Raw genomic sequence first — 14,166 nt, forward strand, 5'->3', positions numbered from 1 at the left:
GTTGACACAATGGAAGCCCACTTTCACGCACTTGCTGTGTGTCCAGAGGTCTTATCAGAGCTATCTGGTCAACCAACCGGTCTATGGGGAAATGCACTTTTTTTTTTGTTTTTTTGACAGAATGGCATCGGTCCCACTAAGAAAAAGCTTTCGCACAAGCCACGGCGGACACAACGCTCACCATGTGGTTGGCCCTCCGCAGCACGCATGAGCCACGCACAAAGCTGAAGGACGTGTGCTCCTTGATGTCGTACAGGCTCACCTCCTTGTCCCCCAACTCCTCGGGGCTGGACACAAAAACGGGCAGCACCGTCTGAACACCGCTTGCGCCACAAATGCTACACCGACACAGCCAGGGCAACATCAAACAAAGAGTGAACAGAAACCATGCTACATTTTAAAGGCCAACTGCATTCAAATTTCACCTCGACCAAATGTATTCTTAATGCGTAGTAAATACCCCCAAATTAGCTAGGACACGAGTGGTACCCCCGTGAAACGCCTCGATAATCAGTCAGAAGCATTTAAAGAAGCTCCGCTGCAGACCACGCTGCACCTGCCAGCGGATCGCGTAAATAGCCATGACTCGCCTGTGACGCTCAAGCCAACGGGAGCTTCTTCCTCTGGCCAGCCTTGCAGCTGGAGAACACACCGAGCTCTGCTGCGCCCACATGCTTCCCCGCGCGCGTAGAACTTGCGCGCAGACTTTTTCCCGAGCTGGCGACCGTCTGGCCGCTCGCTGGACGGCTGAAAAGCCATTTTAATGGCCATACTCTCCTCGGTTTTGCTTTCAAAGTCGCCGATTTTTGCTGGCCGCTTGCAGCGTCCACGCCCGTATTTCAGCTGTTGTATTTTGCAGGCTTGATTTCTTTTTCAGCAGACTATGCAGAAATAGGGTTTTCAAGAGGTCGAAAGTTTGAGTGCAATTGGCCTTTAACTCTTTAGTTACAGTGCCATAGGCCATCGGACACGGAGTTCCAATGATTCCAATGGACCTCTCCCGGGGTACGTCACGCGGCGGCCGTGACGTCACGGCGTGCGCACGTGCTGGGTGTGGCCGGGAGGGTGGTTGGCAAAACATTCGGACCCGCGCGCGGCGCGTATGCAGTCAGGCTGCATTAGACACGCGCAAAAGCGGAGTTTGTGTTTATGTGTTCGGTTTTCTGATGCCGGTGGGTTGCTGTACTCTCGGCTAAGCAAATCGTGCGAGCAAAATCAGCGGCATCAGGCTTTGCCGCGTCCCCAAACAGGTAAATTCGGCAGGTATTGTGGATGCGCGCGATGCGCCGAAGAGGCTAGCAGCACGAGCAGTGACATCGTCCGCTCTTACTCATAGCAACGTTTCTCATTCTCGAACTTCTGCTGTTCTTCAAAGCGCAGTCATATCGTCTACATTGGCAGTCCGCGCTGATTACTGCCATGAAATGATGCTGTTTATTAACCATCTGCTATCATGCAGCACCAGCAGAAATAGTACCGGGGGTTGGGGTCAGATGGAAACTTTCTTGCTGGAAAATATTGTCATGTTTTGATGAGATAGAGTACTGTATTAAAAATACAATGAATGCCTGACCTGCTTAGCTACGCGAAATAAATGTTTCGAAGAAGTATCCGCGATAGCCGCCTGCCGCCAAATCGACCACGACAAGTTTGGTCGTATGGGGAGATCTGTTCAAGACGAACAAAATTCATTGCTTGTAAATGCAATAAAGTTTTACCTTGATCAAAGATATTATGCCTTAAGGACGCGGCAAAACTGATATGCTTGCCGTGCTCACATGCATGTAGCATCATGCCTTCGGCATGAGATGGGCCGCTCACGCATCTCGAAAAAACTCGATATCTGTTGGCCCTAAGCGAACGGACTCAGTGAATGTATTCTTTTGTTGCGGCCTCCCGACTTTAACTATCATGAAATAATGAGTACCGATAATTATTTCAGCGCCACTGTCGCAAGCTATACGCACTAACAATATGTGGCTGCTATGTTACTCTCACAATGGCGATGAGCCGTTTCGCGATTTTACTGGGGGAAAATGTAACAAAGCAATCGGTTACCTACGTATGAGCACGACATCATCGCGATAATTTTATTTGAATAATTTTTGGTTTTTGCTCTATATTTTTGTTTCGCTGCTGCTAATTTTACTTTTTAATCTTTTCATGCTTTACCTGTCCTTTCCCCCCTCGACATGAAATCGTTCGTAAGCCACTGTCTCCGGGCGACTCCCTGTTCTGTGGGGCGACGCAGAGATACCAAGAACAGGGAGCGTATACGCTGCCTGAGGCACCGCGCTCAGCTTAAGCGGACCTCGAAAACAACAATGAATGAACTTTCCTTGGTATGTGTCCTAACATAAAGCATCATAACAAAACATTCTTGGAACGCGTCGCAAACGCACCAATCTTCAGAATGACTCGTTAATGCTGTTCTGTCACGCACTGATTATCCGAAAGCGTCACTCGTCATATACGAAAGTGTTGCGGAGGTTGTTGGGGCAGAAAGCTACATGGAGGTGCGACGTCCACAGCTAGGATAGCTAGACCCCCACCTGTAATGTAGGCGGCCAGCGACGGCCCGAACGCGCTATTACGTTTCGTCTACTTTCCAACGGGGGCGTGGCCTTCGGGGCCGCTGACGCCTCTGACGTCGACGGCGCGCCGCCGTCACATCCGCTGCACGCTTTGCAGTGGCAGTAGCAGCAACGGAGCTGCCCCAAATAAATTTGACGATTTACCTGTAGAACTTCTAAACTGTAAACGGGAACACATGCGCTTTTGAGAGGATTACGTTAAGCGCCGAAAAATTTTCGAATCCACGCCCGCATCCATTGCGAAGTCACGCTCTAGTCTAGCCGATCCGCTGAGCGAAGAAAAATGTCGCGCACTGTGTGCGATTAACAAGCTGTGCTACGCTGTAGCTGCTGCGCCGTAAAGTTTCGCTGAGCTGTGCTACCACATAACCCCTCGCTGGGTTAGGTGGGTGGTGGTGACTATGATGAAAGTGCGCCGTGTGCTTCATAAGCCGTTGTATTGTGAGGTGCTGAGAAACCGTGCGAGATTCCCAGCCAACTTTCCGAACATGCGATCGTCCATTTCATCGTCAAAGGATTTACTGCGTGACTTGATGTGTTCGCTTCTTTTTTGCTTTTTATTTACGCATCACGGTGTGCTCGACGCCTGAGCGAGCATGTTTCGTATGCCCAAACGCATCGCCGCTTACCTTATGGTTTTCCTACCGACCAAGGCGGAGTGGCACTGTGTTGGTGTATCCGCTCTGCAAGCATGTGCTTTTGTTTCCTTTTTAAATTGCTTGAAGTTTCTAATAACAATGTATTAGTAGCTTTTTGCGAAACTGCGGCTTGCGTTAACATGCGTGCTACGAGGCTTTCGTTGTTCTCTGGCTTTCGGCTGCGGTCAGCTGCGGTGGGAACCGCTGTGTCGTTCCAGTTTCTGGTGCTTCAGGCATGTAATTTGACTGCTGGTAAGCTGCCTGCTTTCTGTCCGGGAATTGGAATGTGCCAGCTCTGTCAAGCAACTGTTGGTGGGTGAGCCTCTTACCGGCAGTTGTGGAAAGCCAAATATCGTGCTGTGCTTCGTAACTCCTGAAAAAGTGGTGCGCAGCATTGTTATCTTTTGTGAACGCTTCTTTTTTTTGTGGGATAGAGGCATTCAGTGGGCAGGTGCCGTGCGTGACGTTGACTGTTCTAGATGACGAACAGCTGTATTGCTTTCATTGCCGATGTGCTTCATGCTGTACCCAAAAGGTCGACATGTCAACAGTGGACCTGTATTGTCTAATATTAATCGGCGCTTCCTGTATGTAGGCCAGCCCACTAAGTTTCTCTGTATTTGTCTCATGCGTTAGCAAACAAATACCAATTGAACTATTTAAATCCAGCCCTGTAAAACCGGCTTCACTAAGCACAAACGCATTGTTAGAAAGACATCTAATGAGGGGAAATATAAGCAGTGTGACAACAAAATGTGGGGTTTCAAAGCCTTTTTTAAATACCCAATTAGTGCATTACGTCACGCTTTTTATTCCTATCGGGTCTGAAGGTACGAGTCTATCATAATTACGCATGTTAATTTGCCTGATTATGTGTTTACATAGCATGTATTACGTACTGCCCTTTTTTTCATTAAGGGCCGACTTGCCAAAGAATGCTGACACATTAACACTGTTACACTTCTCGTCATTGAATTTTTTAGTGAAAAGAACTGCTGAAATGACCCCTTAAATGCTGCTCATCCGATACCGTTTTCACATCAGTTCTTACAGTGTCCACCATGTGCCCCTAGCATACAGCCACAGACTTGTTGAGGCATGCACAAAAAATTTTGATGCATATCAAATAATTGGGTACCACTGCATAGTTACAGGTGCCGTCAGAAGTAATTGGAGCACGAGAGCTGTGGCCGAACCGCATCGGAGCGCTGTGTAGCTGCACCGGCGGTAAACGAAAGGAGCAGAACACGCATGCGCGCCTGCCGACGGTGAGAGCCCATCTATACTTCTCAACCCATTTCTTTTAACGCGGCTTCGAGTGAATTATTCGCAGCATACTGGTCTCGGCGATGGCGCTGATAGCAGAGGTGGTATCTGGCAGCGTCGCTCACACACTTTCAGCGCCCGCGAGTTGCTGGAGAAGCGTCGTAATCGCTAGGGTCTGAAATGACAATTTTTATTTTCTAATATGTTTAGGTGGGTATGCTATCAGCGCCATCGCTGAGACCAGTATGCTGCGAATAATTTGCTCGAAGCCGCGTTAAAAGAAGTGGGTTGAGAAGTATAGATGGGCTATCACCGTCGGCAGGCGCGCATGCGTGTTCTGCTCCTTTCGTTTACCGCCGGTGCACCTACACGGCGCTCCGATGCGGTTCGGCCACAGCTCCCGTGCTCCAATTACTTTTGACTGCACCTGTACATGTTCTCTGACCATGCCTAGACTGGAGCTCTCCATTGCAAAGTACTGGTTTGGTGCATAAGGGTGTGAATTTTGTGAAGCAACCAGTCTCGCAAAAACAACTTTATTTTATGTTAGCTGAAAGTGATTAGCTTTGTGCCTGATAGCCCTTGGACTGCAGTTCTCTGAATACTTAAAATCTATCCAATTGTACACCCACCCAATTTTTTACCAATAGCACCGGAGCGTCGACCGTTCGGTCGATCAGCGCCTCGTGATGGAGTGATACGGCAAACTCGGCGAGGGTAGCCGCATGCGCACTAAGCAAAGGCCGCTGCTGCCGTTGTCTGCTAGGCTGTTCCGAGAGGAGACGGCCGCCCCTGATTTTTGTTATTAGCTAATCACACTGCCTGCCATACTCGAAATTTTTCTTCAAGACCGGGCACGTGGCGCCAACTGAAAACATAGTAGTCAGCGTTGCTGAACGAACCTTGCGCTGAACGAACTTTGCGTTTGGCAACGCTGATTACTCTGGTTTCTGTTGGCGCCACGTGCCCGGTCTTTAAAATTTCGAGTATGGCAGGCAGTATGATAAGCGAATAACAAAAAATGGGGTGGCCGTCTGCTCTTGGAACAGTCTGCTTTTGGAAAAGTAGACGAACCGAAACGCGCTATTCTGTTTCGTCTACTTTCCAACAGGGGCGTGGCCTTTGGGGCCTCTGATGTCTCTGACGTCGAGGCCACACAGCCGTCACATCCGCTGCACGCTGTGCAGTGGCAGTAGCAGCAGCGGAGCTGTCCCAAATACATTTTGAAATTCGCCTGTAGAGCTTCTAAACTGTTCATCGGGAATATATGTGCTTTTGCGATGATTTTGTTAAGCACCGAAAAATTTTTTAATCCACGCCAGCATCCATTGCGCAATCACGCTATAGCCGATTCAAAATGCTGTGTGCCAGCTGGTGACAGCTGCCATGGTGTGTGCCAGCTGTGCAACAAATCCTCCCGGTTCTGTGCGTGCAACCCCAGAACCGCCCGCTGGGTTGGGTGGGTGGTGGTGACTTCAAAAAATTGCGCATTGTGCTTCAGAATACTTACCATTGTCCGATGCTGAAGGATGGTGTGAGATCCCCAGCCAAACTTTTTGAAGCCTGCGATTGCCCGTATCACTGCCAGGGAATTTTCTACGTGACGTGATGTGTCTTTTTTTATTATTATTATTATTTACGCATTAAGATGAGTGAACATGTTTCGTATGTCCAAACGCATTGCCGTTTATCTTGGGTTTTGTAGTGATCAAGGCGGAGGGGAACTACATGTTCTTGTATGCGCGCTGAAAGAATGAAACCAGGATTTTCATCTCGGGCTAAGCAAGCGTACTAGATTTACACTGGTTGAACAACTCATGTCAAGATTAACAAACAGTCTGCAGTTTCGCCGTTATGTTAGTGTGAATTTGTTTATGCCTGCTGTACTCACTCAGCTTGCGCAATGCCAGCGATTATGGCGAGACAATTGCACGGGCTCGACGGGTTGAATGGGTAACCGAAGTTCGTTAGCGCGAGTAATAAAAAAAATGCATTCAAGTGCTGCCCTCTGAAATCTTTCAAGTAGTAATAGAAAGGCGAGTACACCTTTGGACAAATTGGTACTGTTGCTTAGTTTCTCGAAAGTTTCTCTGTTCAGAAGAGAAGTTCTGTTATTGTTTTTTATGTTGCATGTAAAATTTTTAAACTCCACTGGTTTTACTAACCAGCACTGTTACATTGTTCTGTTTATATCCAAAGAATGTGCTTGAATACAAGCAATTTTTTGCGCATAATTCCCTTCATTTCTTTTCAATTTCGTAGCCATTAGAGCGTGGACAAGAGTGACTAGTAAACAATAATTGTGTGGCACTGCATTTCAGGCAGCAATACAATACTCCAGCTGTAGAGCTCTCCACAAAATTCATGGCTGCACTGGCTCCTGCTAGCACAAAAACTTGTGTCCTCCAAACCTCCTCTCTGATGGGTTCCATACAGTTCTTTCTCGTAGCTTGTAGTTGTGCAACGCTTAGGGATCACGGAACTGGTGCAGTGAGGTTATTTGGATGACCAAACATTTTTTTAGTTTATCTGTATATTTATGCAGTGAAAGTGCAGTGCTTTTCTTTTTTGATGCTCGGTGAAATGTAATGCCAATGGAGTTTGCAAACGTAAATGCATTTACAAACATAAATGCTGTGAACATCCTTCTCTCTGCAAATACAATTAAGGTGCTTTGAAGTACACAGTTTACAAGAATTTTTTAATGTACCATAAATATGAAGCAGCGATATTCGAAACCAGTTGCAACAAAGTGTAACTTATTGCTCTCAATTTCATGTCCCATTTTCTGCTAAATGATGACAATCACCAGAGCCATTGTGTACAGCATTTCTTACCTGCTGTATACAGATGGTTTGCCTTTGCTCTATTTTCTCTGTTGAAGAACTTGCAGGGTGTGAAATGCTTGCGGTATATTCCGTGCCAAATATTACCACAATAAAAGACTAGTAATGCTTATAGCCATGCATCGGTGGAATAACTGATTGGAACGTACCATTTTTGTGGAAGTGAAAGCCGACACATGCACTCACAATGGCTGTGTACAAGTGCCTTGACTTTATGGGTGCCCTAAATCATAACGACCAAGTATAGTACATGAAACATCTTTCGCTCAACTGTAGTGTACTACAACTAGCAAATAGGCAACTAAGTTAGGCATCAGCTTTGCCTTTAACTGTGATCGTTCACACAGTTTCTGTAAAAGGGGCCAAACCTGCTTAAGTTTTACCAAGAACTACATGGCAGTTCATACACATTCTGCTGCATCATGCAAGATGGGAGGGAAATGAAGCAAGTGCTGCACAATTTTTTTAATTCCCTGCAAACAAAGCGTCATCGGTCGCAAAGCAGAATTAAAACTTCAGTTCCAACAGTTCAAGTAAAATATTTAGCTTTTAATGTCCCTCTAAAGAAAGTTGACAGGCAAAATTCAGCCTTGTGGTAAATTTTTTATCGGTGACGTTGCTTTGTTTACAAAAATGAAAATGAAAAGCTCTAAGCAAGATCAAACATTTGACACTTGCCAAGCAAACTTTTCAGAACTAAAACGAAAATTTAGGTGCAACAATAGGCACTAAAAACTGAAAGCCAGCCTTTAATAGGCACAACCAAGCCAATTTTACATGTAGTCTGTCGTGTCAAATTGAGCATCTGTCTAAAAGTAATGCCATTGAAAGAGTGCCGTGTAGGTTCATTTTCACTGTTCAAATGCATTGGTTGCAATTTTTTGCAGCATCAAATCTACCTTTTGCTTTGCGACGGGAAGGTTGCACATGACTCGATATTTTTACGTCATGTTTGGCTCTGAATTTGAGACTGTCGCCAGTTCTTGACGCTGCTTTTCTAGTACATCCCATCTGGAAAAACACGCAAGTGCACATATACTCAGCATCAATCACCAATAGCCTATTTAGGTCCACTGCAGGGGGAAGGCCTCTCCCATTAACCTCCAACAGCTCCTGTCCTGAGCCACCCCAGTCCGTTCTTTGCACCCAAATTTTTTTACTTCTCCTCTCCATCGAGTTACCTTGGTAATACTGGTTGTCATTTCATCTTATTACACGGCCAGCCCAAGTCGACTTTTTCTTATGTAACTTTAACTATACATACTATCCTACACGCGAATTTGTTTCCCCATCCAAAGCCGCTCTTTTCCTGACCCTAAGCATTACTCCCAACGTTCTTCATTTCATGGCATATTGAGGCAACATTAGTTTTCTTTCTGGTTCTTAAAGCAAGCCGCCGTTTCTGCCCCATATCTTGTCACCGGCAGGACGCATTAGTGGTACTATGCACACTGCTTATGTAAATATTCTTCCACATGGCCCACCGACACAAGTGAGCGCATACATTTTGATGTTCCTGCATGACATCTTTCAGTTTTTGTACATTCTTCCCATTATGCATTGAAGCGTGATAGCATGTCTTTGGAAGTGAGAGTCCTTTTCTTTTTTGTTATCTCCTTGACTTCCTTTCTTTATTAAAAAAAATTGGATAAACCACTTCTTTCAAATGCTTTAAGCCAAACTCATGTACAAGAAGTGGTGCTGTCCTGCAGGCCTTGAGGATGTTGACAGACACTGAAATTAACTATTAAACCATAGAAAAGTAGAAGTAAAAAAAAGCTGTCTTCAGCCTAGCTAAGAACTGAGTGTCACACAATTAGAATGCTAGCCTTGGTTTTTGATCATCGGCAATGCATCCTGTCAAGGCAAACCAGAATATTGCTGAATGACAGCTATATATTTTCCATGTATTTACCAACTCGATTAAATATGTAGACCCATGCCATATTGAGAAACAGTGTGTTATGGCTAAAGTTACTTATAAATATACATGCGCTTTAGTTTGTCGGGCTGTTTTGTATGGCTTGTTTGTTTCAGAAGAAGCTGACTTTAAAACACATGCCATGCAAAAAATTTAGCCGGATGTATTTGATGTAACCCAATATGAAAAGTTAAAATTATGTCCGATGTAACCTTATTCATATGCTTCAAGTTACGTCTGATGTAACCTGACATCTACAGTAAAGAATTACTCCCATCTGACAGAACCAGAAATTGAATCCATTCGTTCAGTCGTATGCACCACAAATTGATAAAAATTGTTTCTTGTACAATGGTGCATTGAAATTCTTTCTCCCAAAATGTTCACAAGATGCAAATCCTCTGAAAACTTTGAAGGGCAGCTAGATTTGTTTTTTATGAGGACGTACGTGTATTGTTCACCTTTTACCCCTGCTGAAACCTGCAAGGGCCAGCAGTGTTGTAAACAAATGTATAAATAAGTAAATGTAAATGGAAGTTACGTTCAATTAAAGGTCAAGTAAGAAAATTTACGTCTGACGGAACCAAACTACAGTGACGCTTTATGTAATCTATGCAACTTTATTCGAAAACAACACTGTTGCCGCATACGACAAACCCACGCGACCTGATTATGGGGTTTAACGAGCCAACGCTACACAGGCGATGAGGCACACTGCAGTGGAAGGCTCTGGATTAATTTTGACCACCTGGGGATCTTTAACGCACACTAAAATCTCGAACACAGGCATTTTTGCATTTTGCCTCCATTAGAAAAGCGGCCGCCGCGGCCAGGAATCAAACCCACGTCCTTGGGCTCAGCTGCACAACGCCTTAGCCACCCACTGCGATGTAGTGTTTGCTTAAAATGTCAGAAGCACGCTTGTCATCATCGTAAAGTACGTGTGAAGAAACCTTCAAGGCTGCCAGACCACGCACGTGACACTGCACGTGGTCCAGCATTCGCTGGAGCCCGCCAACATTATTCGATGACACCACTGAAGGGAGCGATCGAAGCTGTACCAGATGTTCCTGTACAATCCGGCGTGTCACCAAAGTGTCGCAATAGAATTTCCACGGCGTCTGGGTAACATCGGTTGCAGTCTGGCAATGGATGCAGCAGCGACCAAAGGTAATGAAACTTCTGTCTACTGTTCAGGCTGGGATTTTTGTGGATGGCTGCCTTAAAGGAGCCATGAAGAGAAAACACAAGTTTGGTTCATTCAAACGATTGCCTCGTTAGAATCATACTGACACCACTTTACATAAACTTCGCTCAAAAAGCTATGTTATTAGGAAAAAAGAGAATGGCCATGCGACTCACTAGCTCATTTTCCACAACAGAACCTATGATGTCATACCAGCCAGCTCTGGGATTGGTGGAGGCCGGCAAAAGCAAACGCAAATTAGACAGAGCTTATAAGCTTGGTGAACGAGCTATTTGCGCTTAATTTTAGTGCACATTCTTTTTAAAGTAGTAATAATGGGCGGACAAACAGTGGAAGTTATGAAAGCACACAGAAGTACCGATGCGTACTGCTGTTGGTACTGTGCACACTATGCTTGGTGTAGCTGCACAGGACTGCGAGGCTTGACGACACTGGCCGATTGACACAAGCAACGGTGTCTTATGCGACCATATCTGTCAAGCGAGCACTATGTTTCACAAAACGATTCTTTTCTCCCTGAACAAAAACAAGCCCGGTTTAAATGCGGTCAAAAACAAACCAAAGGCAGAAAATGGCTTGCAACTGTATGATGGTGCCATCTAGGTTCAATAACCGGTAAACAAGGCTTCCCAATCGGCTGCAGAGACGTCGGCTCCTGTGATGTCATTGCAGACCACGAAAACGCACAATTTAGTGGGAAAATCAAAATTTTAACTTAATTTCTCAATGAATAAAGCATCGTTCACATCCGGACAAGCGCTGGGGCACGATAAAACACGAAATCTTTCGAATCAAATAAACTTGTATTTGTCTTCATCACCAGCCTGTCTACGCCCACTGCAGGGCAAAGGCCTCTCTCATTATTCTCCAATTCCCCTGGTCCTGTGCCAAATGTGACCAATTTATCTCTGCAAACTTGTTGATCTCATCTGCCCATCTAACTTTGTCTTCGTATTTGTCTTCATGGCTCCTTTAAACTGCATCCAAAAGCTGAGCCACTGGCACAACTCCCCACTAAATGTTTGGAGCTGCAGCATTGGGAGCTTCATGGAGCTTCCATGGAGATGACACTCGTCACTCTGAGAATACACTACAGAAGGTGCTGGGGCTGTCGATCCCGGCAGCCGTTGACCATTCCATAGCGATCTCTTGTTGTTGTAATATGTATTTATTAATCATTAATCCTAATTACACTCCGTTCTCTTCTTAGCCTTTAGCTAGCCCAGCATGCCTTCGGTGGCGTCATCGTACCTCATAATTACAGCAGACTCTCGATAGACGGAACCGAAAAAAAATGAGTTCCGTTTAACAGGAGTTCCGTTTACTGAGATAGATGTGTAAAAGTGCACATTTGTGTACGTGCGCACTCTTCATACCACTTCATGGAACTCTAAGCACTAGGAGGTGAATGTAGCTGATAGTTTTTTAGAAAGCAAGAAAACTAAAAAAAGGTTTAGGCACAGCATTTACAAAGTTGATTTGGCAACAATTAGTCGCTGTGCACTACAAAATGCATCAATTATCTTTGAGTCCTTGAAACTGCGTCTTCACGGAGGTTAGAGGCCTCAACTTCGCGAGTATTACGAGCCACTGAATGTAGAATATGGCAACGCGGTAATGAAGCGCGAATAGCACCACGATGGCACAAACAAGGCAGAAGGAGCTAAGCCCTGTAACCTGACCGCCTTGAATCGAGACCAAACGACTGGAACAAGAACTGCGATGTTGCATTCGTTGCGCTAATACGGCTGACCACTAATGAGATGAGGCTTACGAGACCAATGAGGTAAAAAAAAAACATGGAAGAAAAACAAACAAAAACAAAACAGCCGGAAGCGTAGAAAGCTGATTCTCATCCCGATGGGTTTCATAAGAAGTTCCATTTCTAGTTCCGTTTACACGGTGGCGCGGAAATTTTAGTTCTGATTACCGAGAGTTTTTTTGCGTTATCTGAATACAAAACCAACCAACTTACAGGCGACTGTTCCGTTTATGCGGCAATTCCGTTTAAGCGATTTCCGTTTATCGAGATTCTACTGTATGTCGAACTCGTCGTCAGGTAAACATTTTTTACCTCGGCATTCAGCTTGCTCAACTCATTGTTGTTGGACTGCAGCCACTCTATGAGTGAGCCTGAACTTTCCACATCAGGAGTATCCAACACCGTCTTTGCTTCATTTAAAAGCTTTGTGTTTTGTTGCTGACGAGCTGTTCTTTACTTTCAGCTAAAGCATTCTTCTTTCCGGATTATAACAATGCCTTCTCCACATTGTGGTCACCAACGTTGGTCTCACCGACTGGACACGATAGGCCGGTTCAGTATCCCCCGACTTCTTCCTTCTCGGCGTTCCAGGCACCATCCTCGACTTCCTTGTTCAGACTAAGGCTGCCCCCTTGGTCCGTCCTTCTCTTCATCTGGGTTATCTCTGTGTATCCGACAACTTAAAATGCAACAAGCGGCATGCCTGAAAGAATCCTCAGTACCACATAGATTCATAACTTGGTCTGAGCTGACACCCCGGTATAACTAACGTTTTTGCGGTAGGTTTGAAGGCAATAGCTTGGAATCATAGGTTCATAAGCTAAGAACAAGCTATGTGCAATATGGTGAGAATAATGTGCCCAGGAAATCTGTGTTTAATAGCCACATTTGCCGCCTTACACATCACAGGCAGTGCAAACAAACATTAAAAATGGAAACTGAACGTCCTAAAATATTAGAAATAATTGGTGGCAGGTCAAGTCCAGCTAAACAAAATCAATAAGTGACACAAAACAAACAGGTGCCTAAGATGTACTATCGGAGAGCAACACAAGACAAACAGCTGCCAACAATGTACACCCGTCCAATTTTTTACCAATAACACCGGAGCATCGACCGTTCGGTCGATCAGCGCCTCGTGATGGAGTGATACGGCAAACTCGGCGAAAGTGGCCGCATGCGCACTAAGCAAAGGCCGCTGCTGCCGTCATTTTTGCTAGGCTGTTCGAAGAGCAGACAGCTGCCCCATTTTTTGTTATTCGCTTATCACACTGCCTGCCATACTCGAAATTTTTCTTCAAGACCGAGCACGTGGCGCCAACAGAAACCACAGTAATCAGCGATCAGAGTAATCAGAAACCAGACTTTCAGCTAACATAAAATAAAGTTGTTTTTGCGAGACTGGTTGCTTCACAAAATTCACACCCTTATGCACCAAACCAGTACTGTGCAATGGAGAGCTCCAGTCTAGGCATGCTCAGAGAACATGTAACTATGCAGTGGTACCCAATTATTTGATATGCATCAAAATTTTTTGTGCATGCCTCAACAAGTCTTTGGCTGTATGCTAGGGGCACATGGTGGACACTGTAAGAACTGATGTGAAAATTGTGAAAACGGTATCGGATGAGCAGCATTTAAGGGGTCATTTCAGCAGTTCTTTTCACTAAAAAATTCAATGACGAGAAGTGTAACAGTGTTAATGTGTCAGCATTCTTTGGCAAGTCGGCCCTTAATGAAAAAAAGGGCAGTACGTAATACATGCTATGTAAACACATAATCAGGCAAATTAACATGCGTAATTATGAGAGACTCGTACCTTCAGACCCGATAGGAATAAAAAGTGTGACGTAATGCACTAATTGGGCATTTAAAAAAGTCTTTGGAACCCCACATTTTGTTGTCACACTGCTTATATTTCCCCTTATTAGA

At 45.1% G+C, this 14,166-nt stretch overlaps 1 protein-coding gene across 1 annotated transcript in view; it reads right to left on the reverse strand.

The window, feature by feature from the left end:
• The window catches only part of LOC144138461 ((E3-independent) E2 ubiquitin-conjugating enzyme UBE2O-like), a 73,136-nt gene that overhangs the window by 22,688 nt on the left and 36,282 nt on the right, over positions 1-14,166 (reverse strand). Inside the window, exon 12 of the mRNA XM_077670745.1 lies at positions 182-287. Within this exon, the coding sequence (XP_077526871.1) occupies positions 182-287 (106 nt within the window). The remainder of the gene's footprint in view (positions 1-181; positions 288-14,166) is intronic.

This window comes from Haemaphysalis longicornis, unplaced genomic scaffold (genome assembly GCF_048455015.1).
Source record: "Haemaphysalis longicornis isolate Haplotype H1 unplaced genomic scaffold, Haemaphysalis longicornis Haplotype H1 scaffold_5, whole genome shotgun sequence".
In the NCBI taxonomy this organism is placed as follows: domain Eukaryota; kingdom Metazoa; phylum Arthropoda; class Arachnida; order Ixodida; family Ixodidae; genus Haemaphysalis; species Haemaphysalis longicornis.